This window comes from Scleropages formosus, chromosome 5, assembly GCF_900964775.1.
Source record: "Scleropages formosus chromosome 5, fSclFor1.1, whole genome shotgun sequence".
NCBI classification, from domain to species: domain Eukaryota; kingdom Metazoa; phylum Chordata; class Actinopteri; order Osteoglossiformes; family Osteoglossidae; genus Scleropages; species Scleropages formosus.
The window spans coordinates 8,543,226-8,558,800 of NC_041810.1; the positions used below are offsets into that span (position 1 = coordinate 8,543,226).

Genomic DNA, 15,575 nt, shown 5'->3' on the forward strand with positions numbered 1-15,575 from the left:
TTCCAACGAGCGCTCACAGGCGCTTCAGTCAGCACGTTTTTACGCGACAGTGTTGGCAGTCCGTCCTAATGAGCTGGCTACAAGCACGGTTAGCAAATATACTGATATTAACATATATAATAAGATGCAACGCGAGCTCAACTTTGTATCAAACTGTTCAGAACAATATTCGATTATTTACATTAATTCCATTGCAATATATAGCTTACACAATTTTGAATGTTTTAAACATTTATTAGGCAAAATTTTAATATTACTACTATTACAAGCTGTAAAAGAAACGCTGCACGGAACCATCATATTAGGCTCAGCCCCGCGCGCCAGCCACCAATAGTACAAACGCCTCGCCCTCGTGTTTCCGGTCTGCGCTGTGATGTCACGACGCAGCGCCGTTCGACTTCCTCTGTGCTGTGGCGGCGAGCCGGCGGCATGAAGGCGTCCGGTACAGTACGTACGCGTCGATTAAATTAATTTAAAGTTGTCCATGGCGTACATAAGTGCTTCAGATGCTGCTTTCCCTTTTCATGTCAGCGATTAAGAACGTCAAAAGTCTTTTACGAGAGCCTTTGTGTGAAAAGTAGCTGTTGTTGAAATGAAAGCTGCTGCTAGTAGTAGTCTATCATGGTAACATCATCATGATCATGATCATCATGTCACGATCGTGTCGTGCGTCAGGAATAGCAGAAGCATCACCACCATAATAATGATGATAATGATCATCATCATCATCATGTGGTTTGGGCTTAAGGGCTCAGATGTCCACCTTTATGCACACACGTGCGTTGTCTTTTAGAGGCTAAATAAGCCAAGTTGGTAATGTTTATGAGCGATGGATGGTGAACTTAGCAGCTCTCACGCTGTGCCTGTGTGTGTCGTTGCGTTATCTCTCCGTTTTTATCTGTGTGTGTTTTAATTATAATGATACATATTTGAGAGAATAATTTTGCTTCCTTAGCCAGCTTCAAATGTTGGTATTTGGAATCACCGTGTCTTTTTTGCACGATGGACCCGTCAGCAGACACTGAGATTATCTCATATTAACTGCATGTAACGCGTGTTTTTTCCCAGCTTAAGGAGTACAAAGTAGTGGGGCGTCTCCTGCCCTCGGCCAAGAACCCTGCCCCTCCGCTCTACCGCATGAGGATCTTCGCTCCCAATCATGTGGTGGCCAAGTCTCGCTTTTGGTATTTTGTCTCTCAGCTGAGGAAGATGAAGAAGGCCTCTGGGGAGACCGTCTATTGTGGAGCGGTGAGGACTTGTTTGGTTGGACAAACGCGCACGCACGCACGCAGCTCTCTGGTCCGCTTCAATAATGCGTTCCGGCTGCGTTCGTCGTTACGCTTAACGTTTCCGAGACGATGCGTGTGTGCGCTGAGAGAGAGCGAGACGACTCGCGTTAAGTGCTAGCTGCTGAGAAATGTCTTTTAATGAGATTGCATATTTGTACCTTGTACGCCTTGTGAACGCACCGTGTTTCCCGCAGGTGCACGAAAAGACTCCGCTGAAGGTGAAAAACTTTGGCATCTGGCTGCGCTACGACTCCCGCAGCGGTACCCACAACATGTACAGGGAGTATAGGGATCTGAGCACCTCTGGGGCTGTAACTCAGTGCTGTAAGTACCTTGGCACATTCAGTGAAGCATTAACTCTAACCGGACTGCAGCGTTTTGACTCAATCTCATATAATATAACTGCTTCCTGAACTCGCTGTTAATCTTAACTTTGGGCCACAGGCAGCACACCTTTTAACTTTGGTTACCTGAGTGGTGCGAGGAATCTGGGTTTGATCTTTGATGTTCACTCTATGTGCAGTTTGCATGTTCTCCCTGTGCCTGCCTGGGTTTCCACCAGGTGCTCTGGTTTCCTCCCACAATTCAGGTGGATTGGTGACTAAATAGTCCATATTGTGTAAATGGGTAAGTGAGTGTGGGCATGTGTGGCTACCCTGCGATGGACTGCTGTCCCATCCATGGTGTACCCACCTTCAGCCTTATACCCAGTCCTTCTGGAATAGGGTCTGGATCACTGTGACCCTCCTCATGACATTGAGTGGTTCTTCGTTACTAGTTGCTCCTTTCCAACTTTTTGCAGCGTACAGACCTCAGTCAGGGTATGTCAGATCTGTTCAATTCAATTCAACAGTTGCTTAAAGCTGATTTAGAAACACGACCAACATGAAAAATTTCTAGGGCCAAAAGAACTGCTAATAAAGAAATGAAAGAGATACAACCACTTGAATTCAGCAAGCAAAGTGTAAACCACGTAGGGACGGAAAAGTGTTCCTCAGAACAGGACTGAAAGAAATGTTGCTGTGCCAGTTTCCTCTCAAAATGGAAGAATCTGTGTGTTGAGTATAAATATCGACGGGGTTTCCACGTACTTACGTCTTTATCTGTTACAATGAAGAGTGGTGTGTCAAACTGTCTGCGATTTAAAAACGGCAACTTCCTCCTTTATTGTAGAAATGCATGAAATTGCGTTTTATAAAGAACATATATAAACAGTTAATCTTTGCTAAACAGGCGTTTGTGTGACAAAGGCACATTGAACACATTAGTCATGGGGTGGCACCAACTGGATTGACAGCGTCTATTTAGAGCCCACATTTACTATACTCAAGGAAACCCTATCCTGAAGAAGAAACTGAAGGCCTGGCCTGGAAAGATTTTAATGACGTTGCCTTTTGAGTCCACGAAAGGATAAAACCGCAGCAGGAGTAGCAAAATTGGAAGATTTAAGATCTAACACAAAGACACAGAATTTCGGACAACAAACTAAATCTCACATCCAAAACCCACAGCTCAGTCACAGCTGTTCTTGTAAAAAAAAAAAAAAAAAGGTGTTCAATTGGTTGGAGAAGGTGGACCTTTTGTGTATGTGACAAATAAAAACTTGAACTATTGCTGGTTTTGAAATTTTCCCCGGTTGCACCTGCTTCTTTGGGAGATTTTTTGTGCGTGGCTTATGGCTTCCACAGTGTAAAAAAAAAAAAAAAAAGTGTTTTTATTTAAAAGAATGCCAAAAGTTCTGTTTACGTGGGCACTGGCTCTCTTGCTTAATGCTGTTCAAACGAACCCTAATTTGAAAATGGATACCACAGGTTTTTTTTGTTCACTTCAGTTCAAGCGTATATCTCTAGTGTTCTGAGTTGTCAGTTTTTATGGCTAGCAAGTTTTACATGGTTGAAATAATACTGACTTACCAAAAAGAAATTCAACATACCATTGAATCAATGTTAAAAATATAGCCAAGACATCATGAGTAATGTTGAAAACGGCTGTTACTGCTCAGTGCATCTTATTGCCATAAATAGGTTAAAATGGACGAAAGAACAGTCGTAGGATGGTGAATGACTGGAAGGAATCCAGATTTATTTTTCCGACTTAATTTTGATGGCCTGTAATATGTGTTAAGACCCTTTGGGTGTAACCCTTCTGTTCTAGTCCTGAGACTATGTTTGCATATAAACATTGGGAAATTTGGATAGAAATCCAGTGTTTGATATTTTTATATTCATTAAAAGGATTTTGATTTTCCTCAGACCGGGATATGGGAGCGCGTCACCGTGCTCGTGCTCATGCCATCCAGATCATGAAGGTCCAGGAGATTGCTGCCAACAAGTGTCGCAGACCTGCCATCAAGCAGTTCCACGTAAGTGGCATCAGATTTATGTTTATATTGACACTCATGCACCTGGCTTGTTAGTCTCCAAAGTAGCTGTGGCTCTCATAACAGATAAAGGGTTTACAGACATGCATGATTCTTGAAGCACAGCTTGTATCACCATTGTCATAAACCACATATTCAAGAGCTACATGTAGAACTGGTGCAGTCAGTAAGTTCTAAGACTGGCTGCTGTGGTTTCTAACCATGAGCACGTGCCATGTCACGGTACAGCAGTATCACACGATGCCCTAGGCAAACATTGCTAAAGGGATTGATTTTAAAAAGCAGTAACTAATTGAGGTGTCAGGAGCTTGGAAGGGAAATGGAGTCCAGAAGATGCCCTTGAATCCTAGAAGGGATTCAGCAGTTCTGAGGGGCATAGGACATTTGTTCCACCACATTGGGGTTAAAATTGAGAACCATTGGTCTAGGCCTTGGGCCCCTTATGAGTGGGACTAGCTGGCAACCAAAAGTGGAGGAGCACAGCATTCCTGCTGAGGTGTAGGGGTGGATCAGCTTTTGTGGGTACCTGGTGATAGACCATAACCAGTGCTGAACTTGATGTGGGCGGCTCCAAGAAGCGGATGGAGAGGGATGAGGGTGTAGAGATGTGGGAATGCCGTGGCAGGTTAATCACAACTCATTTTGTAGCTTTCTGTAACGGGTGAAGTTGTAGTTCTCCAGTGTCTAATGTACTGTCTAAAGGCACCGAACTTCCATCTTGCTAAATGCACTAGTACCTGTTGCTTAGTTATTTCTGCTCTACCAGATGATTAATGCTGTACTTCCAGTTTCAAAAGCATTATCTATAGTCGTGGCTATTTTCAATATCGATTACTTTTTCCTTTTTGTTGAGTGAACTTGTGTGCGTTCAAAAAACTTTATCGTTGCTGATGATTTGTTGCCTAGGCGACATCTTTTGTGATTTAAAGGTTTGCATATTTACAAACTGTTGTTTTTACTTTCACACCTTAGGTTTTGCACCGTGTACTAGATTTGTACATTAGGGTTAAACTTAAGCAGATTTAAATCTGTTACCTTCATATTACAGTTCAGTGGCATTAAAGTGCTCTAAATGTATGTGCTTTATTGTTCATAAGTTACTCTAAATGTTTTCCTTATTGCTGGATTTTGAGCAAGTGTTTAAGTACATTATTTCATACTGTACTGTGTAGAGGTGGAAATTGCCATTGTCTCCGTTTCTTATGAGTAAAGTCTTTCTCTCTAGGACTCCAAGATCAAGTTCCCGTTGCCACACAGAGTCCTGCGCCGTCAACACAAGCCCCGGTTCACCACCAAGAGACCCAACACCTTTTTCTAAAAAAAAAAAAAAACAAAAGTGTCAGCCCTTTTCAAAATGTGCTGCAGAATAATAAAAAAAAAACTTGTTTTGATTCTTTAGAGGTGAAAATGTGTTTGGCATATGTATCAATTTAAAGCAAACCCAACGGGGCAGATTTTCAAATAAAGCAGTAAAAACGATACTAATGTAATACCTTCAGAGTGGATTAGAGAACTCGGTGAAGGACATGTGCTGTAAATGCCAGTGGGTAAAGGAGGCAGCAGTAAAACAAGCTGTACAAAGTGCTGTTAAACCAGAGCACTTTAACAAAGCTGGGGAAATTTTGTCTTGAAAATGGATATCATTCCCCTGTCTTACAAAAATATAAGAGGTTCTTAAAAGACTGAAACACCAGCACTCTGCCACTCATCTTCCTGCCCTCCGCCGTTCTGTTCCCTGCAGATGCTGTATCTGACAGACTGAGACTCTGCTTTCCAAGCACTGCTCCCTTGTGCTCTGCCCTCCTCTCGTAACGGACCATTTATCGGCTCCGCGCTGCTTTCACACCTTCCGAACCGCGACCGTTCATATCGCGTGCTTCTCCCGGGCAAGGTGGGGTCTCCTCTCCGTCCATGTAGTCAGTCACGTACCGTTGGTAAGAAATAGGTCGGAAAAAGGCGAAGCAGCACGCGAGACACAAACGTTTCTGCGCAAGTTCGGACGACTCTGTCCGTGAGCTCATGTCACGCGCAGCGTGTCCGGCGCGCGGTAGGAGTGAGACTCGCAGGAGGAAAAGAACACGGGCTGAGGATCGCGATGGCAAAGAGCGACTGAGATTTAAAAGATGCGAATGTTGTCGACGGACAGCGAAGCGACTCGAGAAAAACGTGATGAAACAAAAAAGCTGGAGAGAAAGGGTCGGCGAACGGGAGCCGTTTGGAAACGGACGGTTCCGTCGGCTCGGGTGGCGCCAGGAGCAGCTTTTGCCTTTTTCTTCACGCGCAGCTCGACCCGGTCGTAGACGAGGAAGAAAGCGCCCCCAGGAAGGATGGATGAGCGGGCTGAAAACAGTGCAGCGCACAAGTGAGCGAGAGGCCAACAACATTTTCTTCATCCAAATGGACCACAGAACGCTTTATTGGGCCCGTTCAAGATACATATAGGTAGCGTCGCGATGCGTACAGTCCGTTACAGGTGTACAGTATAGAAAAGTGCATCATTGTCAGAAAAAATCCAGTCAGCAGCACCGTGAAACATTAATACAATAAATAACCATTGAAAGAAAATAAATTATTGCTATTCTGCCATTTCCAATTGTCGTGCTCCTCACCAAGAGTGAAAGTGACGCTTCGCAGAGCGTGGAATCATGCTTGACTATTTTCGCTACCCAGCTGCGTCATGCACTGTATGTACAGACAATAAATATCGTTCTCCGAAGTACATGCGACACGAATCGTTCGGCGTCTTGTTACCGCGTCTGTGGGGATCCGCGAGGAGACGAGTCGGCGGGTACGTTTCCTCACGTGGCTCGACAACGCACGCGTCGAATTGCGTCCGCCGTTTCCGCGGCGACGCCTGCCCTCCTAACGCCGCTCGCGCATCTCGTCGGCACGCCGACGGCGTCCTAGCGCGGCGCCCCCCGCGGCCTGCCGTGCGGCCCCCGCTCCGGGCACGGGCCCCTCTCGCGCCCCGGGAGCCCGAGGGACCGGAGCCTCGGCAGCCTCGGCTTCCTCTTGTCGCAGTCGCGCCGCTTGCCGGAGCGCCCCTTCCTCTTCCTCCCGCTCGCCGTCTTCGGCGCCGGCACCTTGTACGTCTGCAACTTGTCGGTCTCCTGCGGCAGGTTAGTGCCCCCGCCACCCTCCTCCTCATCCTCCTCATCCTCATCCTCCTCCTCCTCCTGCAGAGGGAAGCCCCTCGGGTACGTTTTCGTGCTGCCGGTGGGCTTGGGCTGGAGGCTGCTAGTGATGCTCGAGCTCGCGATGCCGCCGCTGCTGCTGCTGCTGCTGCTGCTGCTGCTGAAGCCGCTCTGGATGGGAAGGTCCCGCTCCTCCGCCGTGTGCAGGCCGTGCAGCAGCTCCTGAAGCCACACGTGCCGTTTGAAGTCGTGCAGCGCGCGGCCCTTGTCGTGCATCAGCTGAGCGTGAGTGACGGTGCGCTTCCTGCGGTGGGCAGAGCAGCGGCGACACCTTGTAGGAACAGCGTTCGCTCGAGCTGTGGAGCACAAGTCTCTTCTATCTAGTTCAGCGTCATTTGCCCAAAGCAATAAGGGAACCTCAGCTCACTTAACTTTCTACAGTTTGCTTGTATTTATTTTGCAGACGCTTTTCTCCAAACTTACTTCCAATGAACTCTACGTAGTGTTACCATCAGCCCACACTCCTTATTCACCGCAGTGACTTACGCTGCCAGATACACTACTTACACTGGGTCACTCATTCGTACATAGTGGAACACGCGGACACGCTACGGGGGAACCTGAACAGCATGTTTTTTGGACTGTGGGAGGAAACCAGAGCACCCAAAGACTTACACTGCTAGATACACTACTTTACAAATGGTCACTCATCCATACATCAGTAGAACACACATACGCTCTCTCTATCTGTCACTCACACACTGTGGGGGAACCTGAACAGCATGTCTTTGGACTGTGGGAGGAAACCAGAGCACCCAGAGGAAACCATGCAAGTTCCACGCAAGCTGGGGGGGGGGGGGTGGAACCCATGTCCTGTCGCACCCCCCCGGCGCTGTGCCGTCCGACAGTTTGAGCTCGGGTAAACCTAGTAAAGTGTTCTGAAGAAGACGGAACAAGTGCGAGCGGCGGAGCTGCTACAGGTGCAGCAGGGATGTGTCTCGCTCTCGGCTCTCGGCTCTCGCCGCCCCACCGGGTGAGATTTTACTACGCTGCTCTTGCGCCGTACTGCGGTAAGTAAAGCAAGTGCTCGTCACACTAGTTTTGGAAAGTAATTGCAGACGTTGGGCACGAACATAATTTGCGCTCGTTCGCTCGCTCGCTCAGTCGAGGCAAATCAAATGCAAATGGTCCATCTCGAACGGTGAAATACATACAGTCCGAAACCCCGCCGGCGCCACTGACCCTCACAGCTGTCACAGCACCGCAGCGTTTACGCTTCTCTCTTCAAACCCTGTGGAAATATCATCATGTCCCGTCATTTTCAACAACGTCTCGTCTGCTACATCTCCGAGTCCGACACGAGTCGCGTCGTCTTCGGCACGGGGGGGGGAAAGTGCGTTCGAGGTCACGTGGTCCGAGCTCAAGAAAGCAGAGCGAGGTATCGGTATCGCGTTTGCGGGCAACGGCGAACGAATCCGGCCCAGGGATGAAAAATCGTGACGTTCGACACCTTTCTTTCGCCCGGCCGCTTCCTAGCGGGGCCCGAAACCCTGGAGTCGCGAACCAACGCTGGCAACGGGTGGCCGAGCAACGCGTGCCGCCGCCTTCGCTTCGGTTTCGCCCGTCGTCTCGCTCGTCCGCTTTGCCCTCCGGTCCGAGGAGGCGCGTCAATGAATCGGTGAATGAATGCGGGCTGTGTGCGGGATTGCCCCCGTGACTATAAATAAAGTGATAAATAAAGACCGGTCCGTATGAATTAATCGAGTAGCAAAGCAAATAATATGAACTTTCTTTCTTCAACACTCCTCGCTCGCCCATCAGAATCTGCAGCGTCGGCAAATGGAGCGACGACGTACCTGCTCGGCAGATGATGCTCCTGCCAATATTATAAGCAACATCATGCGAAAGAAATGCAGCATCATCGCCATATATTATCGTTTCCTTCATTTCCATACTATTTGGAAAGCAATACAACTTCAAGAAGTGTTCGAGCGAGCCGGCCGACATGCAGGTTGTCGCTCGGACAAGCTGGAAGGCAGGGAGCACCGCGTGGCGGCAGGTTCGATCCCTCCGCCGAGGGCTGCGTTCCAGTCCCCGAAAAACCGAGAGGGGGCTCGGCTCTGGAAGGAGCGCGCCGTCGGAGACGTGAGGGAAAGGCCCGGCGCCACCCGGGGAACGCCTCTCCTGGAGCCGAACCCGCCTCCGTCTGCTCTTCCTCTCTGCGCTCTTTTCTACCGGAACACCAGGGGTCGCATCCCCTCGCACCGCTCTCATTCCTAGCAAAGCGCAACTCTGGAAATAGTAAACCTGCTGCTCTTCGCCACCTAGGGAGGAAATGGCGAGTTTCTGAAGGCCCCTTTAGTTTGTTCGCCCTCCAGCTGCAGGCGCTTCGAACGTCTTATTTGTTCGTGGTGGCCGGCGCTCGCTTCTTGCACGCTGCTTTTAGTTAAGTGGCGCAGCAGGAAGTGCAGGTGCTTCACAGAGCTTCGCAGAGCTGTTGAGCAGAGCTTTCATTCCCGGTCGGTCAGTCAGAGAGGGGTTTGCACGTTCTCCTCGTGTCCGTGCGCGTTTCCTCTGGGTGCTCTGGTTTCCTACCACAGTCCAGAGACGCGGATTTCGGGTGAACTGTGGCTCTTAGCCGCCCATTGCACGCGTGTGGTAAAATACAGTAAGTAGGTGCGCGTGATACCGAAGAGCTGGCTGCTCGTGAACGGTGACGTGAAAAGTGGATGCGTTGCGGTATTGTGTCCGATGTGACAAACATGAGCGTTTGGTCACGTCCCCTTAGTCAGTGTTTCCGAGAAAAAGATGCACTTCTTACATTTTTCCAGAAACATCTAAAGTCAGTACCCTGGTCTGGGGTTCGAGCCCTGCGCGGGGTGCCTTGCGATGGACCGGCGTCCCGTCCCGGGTGTGTCCCCTGCCCCTCCGGCCTTATGCCCTGTGTTGCCGGGTTGGGCTCCGGCTCGCTGCGACCCCGCTGGAGACAAGCGGTTGTTGGTGATGGATGGATGGATGGATGGATGGATGGATGGATGGATGGATGGATAGATAATAACAGCTCTGCGTTTGCACAATTTACATACGTAGTTTCTGTGGGTTTCCTCTGGGCGCTCTGGTTTCTTCCCACACTCTGAAGTCATGCAACTGGTGATGCTACATTTGCGCTGTGTTTCAATGGATGAGCAAGTGTGTGCATGTGTGGCTGCTCTAGGATGGACTGACATCCTGTCCAGGGTGTCCCCCTCAGCCTCAGGATAGGCTCTGGACCTCTGCAAGCATGTCCAGGGTAAGTGGTGAGTGTACCGCAGTACATAGCAGTGTAAATATTACGTAGTATTTCTGCCCTTGTCCTCGTGCTAAGGGAGAAAGTGACGTTTCCCATCACCTTCTTCTGTGCACGTCTGAGAGGCGCAAACACGGGCAGGAACTCGGGAACCTCGAGCGGGGTTCGAAGCCCACGCGCGCCAGGTGGCGCCTGCATCGCCTGTCGTGCCACCGCATCCCTAGCAGCTGTCGTTCGTGCTTTTATTGGCGCAAAGCTCCCAGACTGTGACTTATGCTGCGTTACTCATGTCCTGGTGTCCAACACCATCGCCTTCAGTCACTTTCACTTGTCTGCACCACGGTGTCAAACTCTCAATCGTTTGCTGAGACTCACTTTTTTCTCTCTTTTCACCAGTTTCACAACAAATCCCGTTCTTCCGTCTCTCTTGTCTCGACAGTCTAATGGCTCGTAGGTGTATTTGAGTGCAGCAAGGTGATGAAGGAGAATGAAGGACCCGCCGGTACAAAAGAGGCGCATTCAAAGTGCGCTTTGAAGCGTCACCGAGACGCACAGCAGACCCATGTGCTCCCAGCTCGTGCGCAATATGCACAATATGAGTGTCGGTCGGCACAAAACGTCCCTCCACGTATCTTTCCGCTAAAACACATCGCTGCGTCGAGGAGCGATGCGCTCGAACAGAAAAGCCCCGTCGAGGCGTTCGAGGCTATCGATGCTGTAGCACATCTCTCCGCACTTACCGCTGCACCTCGAACACTTTCCCAAGTGGGACAGTGAAGCCCAAAAGCGAGCGTGTTCAGAAATAAAAACAAACTCAATTTGTTCTCTATTCCTCTTTCTGATTTTCACACATTTCCATTTCATCGCGGTCCGTGACGTAAAACTCTCGCCCTGCTTTAGTGTTGAACTTTCCCTCCGTCTGCTGTTCAGCTGTGCTGCTTCTCCTTGTTTCAAAGCAAAGTACAGGATGATGGGCCCCTAAATAATAAGCATCCCATAATAATGGCCAATGCATTTCGAGGGGAAACGTACATTTTTCAGGAGGATTTCCGGCTGATGCCCGAAAGAAAGGTCAGCTGAAGTGATACAATATAACACAATACATTTGAACAAAGGAAAGGCATTAAGTACGAATGAAACTGCGGGAGGATGAAGTTGTCTGTAATAAAGCTTTGCAAAAATTATTTAGCATCTGTGAGTGTACACACACACACTTTCAGAACCGCTTGTCCCATACGGGGTCGCGGAGCCTAACCCGGCAACGCAGGGCGTGAGAACACACCCAGGACGGGATGCCAGTCCATCGCAAGGCACCCCAAGCGGGACTCGAACCCCAGACCCACCGGAGAGCAGGACCCGGTCCAACCCACTGTGCCACCGCACCACCCTCTGCGAGCGTTTTTTGCAAAAATAAATTCACAGGTACTAAAGTGAACTGTATCGATCCGCACAGCCACGTGTCTCGTTGGGAAGGAAATTCTCTTCCTCCTCTTGTCTTTGGGTATCATGTGTCATGATGATGTAACATCACAATACCGAATATGACTGGACACGGCAGTAATATGACGAAGCCGATGTTAGCGAGTCGTTATTTTTTCGACAGCACCGGAATAACCCGTTCAACCGTCAAAAGGCTCCTTCGTTCGACTACAGAACCACGGAGTGAAGAAAGAAGAAAAAGAAGAGCCGGCGTAAATGATGCGCTGCCGTAAGACTCACTCACGTTCGGCTAGTGAGAGAAGCGACCGGTTTCCCGTAGTGAGGCACCGGGGAACAGAGTAGGAAAATGGCAAAACCCCACTGTTGAAAGAAGCTTCTTGACGACAACATTCTGCAAGGAGGGAACAAAATGTCACGTTACTCATCGAGAGTCATAAGAGTAAAAAGCATGTTTGCGTTCCTTCCGATTTCACTCATTACTGATTTATTACTAGAATTGATGCCTGAGGCCAGTCGATCAGCTGCGAAAGTTTCAGAGGAATGAATGAATTCAGGTATACAGTATAAAGAGTATATGCTGTATATAGTGTATACATACTGTATATATATGTATATTAATTCATAATCAGGTAGCATATAGAGTACATACTGTATATAGTGAATATATGAGCGTACGGAGGAAGTATTGAGTGTATCGAGTGGACAGGGAGCACGGGAAGAGGAACGTCCACACTGGACTGCTCTTAACCGTGTAGTAAATAACTTAGAGCCGATCATATAAGCATGGAAATGCATAAATAAGTGACTGGTGAAAATGCTCTGACACATAGAATCTCGTACCACGTTGTACCACGTTGTACCATGTTGTACCACGGCACTCCAGACAATATGAGCGCAGTGATTGATAAAGGGAACAAAGCCCACCGCATTTATCAGGAAAGGAAAAGTGCGGATGTATGACACGCAGCAAGAAGCCGAATCGTACGAGACGTGCGGCCAAAGAAGAAAGTGAGCAGAAGGAAGAAGAAGGAGGCAAAAACCCTACTTTTCCACAGCGGACGCTTGGTTTGTTCTCTCCTGCGGCTCCTGTAAGAGAAAATGCCTGCATCAGTCCCCGGGGTGACATGGGGCGCAAGAAGAGTGCTGAAGGTCACTCCAGGTCATTATTCCCCTGCACAAATAAATCAAGGTGATTTCATGCATAGATCAGTGCGGGAAAAAGCGCAGAGCAATAAATCCAAGGTCGTTTCTCCCCTCGTCTCCAGACGCGTGAAGGAAGCCACTTACCGTCCCGAAAGCTCCCGGGAGAAAAGCGGCGAGAGAGCACGGAAAAACGAGTAGGTCTCCAGCCGAGGTTTCCCTTCTCGTCCGCGCGCGCGCCTCGGGTGGGGGGAGCGAGCGGGGCGTGCGGCGGCAGCAGTTCGCCGGCGGGACTTGCGGCTCCGGCAGCCGGAGCAGTTGTCATGGGGAGGCTCGGAGCGCCGCTCTGCGCTCGGCCCCGGTGCCAGGAGCCTTATGAAACGGAGCCCGCAGCTGCCCCCGGCCTCTCGCTCGACTGCCGAGAGGCAGCGGCGGCAGGAAGGTGGCGCCCAAGGGGCACCCGGCAGCAGCGTGCGGGAGGGGGTCGGCCGAGCGGGGCTTCGGGGGGGCGCGGGAGGGCTCGCGTCGAGGGGGCCGACGTGGGCACGGCGACGCGGCCTCAGGTGCGCGATGTTCCCTGGAACGAAGGTTCAGTGAAAGGCTGGCTGATGAGCCCCTGCGAGTAGGAGACGCTTGCGAGACTGAGGCTCTACAGCCCTTTCGCTGACAAGTCGCTGCTGTGTTTTTAGAAGGTTCCGCACATATTTTCTCCCCAAGTCACCTGTGTATCATAAGTGGAGGACAGAACTTTCTGGAGCTCATGTGTTTATGCAGCTGCAAAGGGTCAACACTGACTCGGCAGCGCTTGGCCGCAACAACGGGACCACACGTGCAGCAGAGCACGGTTACGACTTTTACCGTGGTATCTTTGGACTTGTATCTGCGGCTACGTTTTTCATCTTCAGTAGCAATGAGCTACTTTCTATTTCATTGTATTTAAAGAGAATATTACCGGTGATGAGTTTTGCTCATATACGAGTGAAGCTGCCTTATAGCACCAGTTTGTATAATACTTCAGCGGGAGACGGTAAGTGCGGTACAGTACGGTACAGTAAGTATTTCACGGCAAAAACAGCACGAAAATGTAAAAGTGAAAACGTTTCCCTTGGATTTACAGTAAAGTGGGACTGGCACTGACGGGTCCTCCAGCTTCCGTTGGATCTGAGCAGTGATCCATCAGTGACCCATGAGTGACCCCGGAGGGGGTGGGGGTGGGGGGGGGGGTCTTCGCACTGCGAAATCCTCGCTCTTTGTGTCCCGCAGACTACAGTTATTTCTGCCTCACAGGACTTGTGTTTGGGAACACGCGTCACGCGTGTGCGTGCATTTGTTGTCTGGGAATGAAACAAGTACTTATTTTCAAGTACTTACAAGTACTAACGATCAACACGATCCTCTGAGACGCAGAGGTACCGAGTTCTCCTGCTGGGAGTCGTCCAGGACTCACCTGCTTCTCCGTGGTCCAACTTGAGGGTGCTGTGATTCTCCAATGTTTCACCGGTGTTTCTGCTCCCGTCGTTCAAAGTTACACTGTTTTTACTCCACGGAGGTGCGCGCTCCTCCACCTTATGTGCGTTCCCTCATTTCTGTCGAATAGACAATTTAACGAGCGTGAAAACTTCGTCTTGTCATGATGACTAATGTAGCACATCAATGATCACCTTCCCCTTGAACAGCTGTAACTTCTTCTTGTAAGACAAATAGTAAGAAAATAAGATAAATATCAAAGCGCCTCGTTCTTTTCTCCTGTCGTATTTAAACTTACGGATGGAATCCAAATATTGGAGTCCAGCAATGTGCTCAAAAGAGTTAAAATCATAAAATATAATTAATTTCATTTCTGGGAAATCCCATTACACGCTGTACAGGAGAAGTTCCCTCATTCTAATCTTGGCCCAAATCTCCAGGGTCTCCGGAGACTGTTTGCTTTAGATTTTCATCACGTTGATTCGTGGCCAGAAGTCGGCAGAAAAATGTGCCAACGTGAAGGGGAAGATCTACTGAATGATTTTTGACTGAAAATATCGATTTTTTTAAAATCTATTTTCAGTTTCTGCTTTGGGCGATAGCTGAACAAATATGGAAACACAAAGAGAATATTATTCATTTACTTTCAGAACTGATTATAAAGACTTTTCACCTATAAGGCAATAAATGGCATCGCTCCAGCTTACCTGCGTGAGATTATTCATTTTTATGTTCCAGAACTCTGAATGTTGCATGATGGTTACCTTAAAGTACCTGGGATCAAGACGATCTCAGTAGGAGGGCTTTCCTTTAGCCACAGAGCGCCTACATTTTGGAACGGTCTGCCAGTAACTGTCAAGAATGCCCCATCTGTCTCAGCCTTTAAATCCAGGCTTAAGACTTATGCGTTGGCTCCGGCACATCCACGACTGATGTAATTTCTGTTTGCTCTGTTGTTTTTTGTAAGCGTATAAAACTCTGTAATCTCTTCTTGTCATCAGTTACTAACCATTTCTTTCTTGTCGAGGATTTTCACTTCCGTTTCTCCTGAGAGTTTTTGTCCCTTTGCTCCGTGGCGAAGCAATGAGTCACTCATTCACACAGTACTCTTCCTCTCCGTTACTCACGCTGCGGGTGATGTAGAGCCGCCGATCCACGGAAACGCCGTGTCTTTGGACCGTAGGAGGAAACACACACGGACACAGGGAGAACATACACACTCCGCACACAGCGAATGGGGACCGAACCCACATCCCCTCCTATCGGCCGGGCTCTGCTCACGCTTCTTTGGGCACTTTTAAAACCTTTGGAGAGCGTTTGTGGAAAAATTTAGGTGCGTCCATAATATTTTTGGTCTAATTTCAAATAATGGGATAAGACCTCCAAGGGTAGACTGACTGTATTCACGAACAACTTAGCTCCATTTACAGAAGCACACC

The 15,575-nt window shown here is 49.0% G+C and overlaps 2 protein-coding genes across 2 annotated transcripts; one reads left to right on the forward strand and one right to left on the reverse strand.

Annotated features, from left to right (window-relative positions):
* The first annotated feature begins 378 nt into the window (after nucleotides 1-378).
* rpl18a (ribosomal protein L18a) lies at nucleotides 379-5,150 on the forward strand. The gene is made up of 5 exons (XM_018748104.2): nucleotides 379-447; nucleotides 1,069-1,248; nucleotides 1,484-1,613; nucleotides 3,542-3,651; nucleotides 4,895-5,150. The coding sequence occupies exons 1-5, from the start codon at nucleotides 430-432 to the stop codon at nucleotides 4,985-4,987; spliced, it is 531 nt and encodes a 176-aa protein (XP_018603620.1). The 5' UTR covers nucleotides 379-429; the 3' UTR covers nucleotides 4,988-5,150.
* A 94-nt stretch (nucleotides 5,151-5,244) lies between these two features.
* pthlha (parathyroid hormone-like hormone a) lies at nucleotides 5,245-11,939 on the reverse strand. The gene is made up of 2 exons (XM_029252200.1): nucleotides 11,813-11,939; nucleotides 5,245-7,107 (listed from the first exon to the last, which is right to left on the reverse strand). The coding sequence occupies exons 1-2, from the start codon at nucleotides 11,917-11,919 to the stop codon at nucleotides 6,573-6,575; spliced, it is 642 nt and encodes a 213-aa protein (XP_029108033.1). The 5' UTR covers nucleotides 11,920-11,939; the 3' UTR covers nucleotides 5,245-6,572.
* Nucleotides 11,940-15,575: the final 3,636 nt, after the last annotated feature.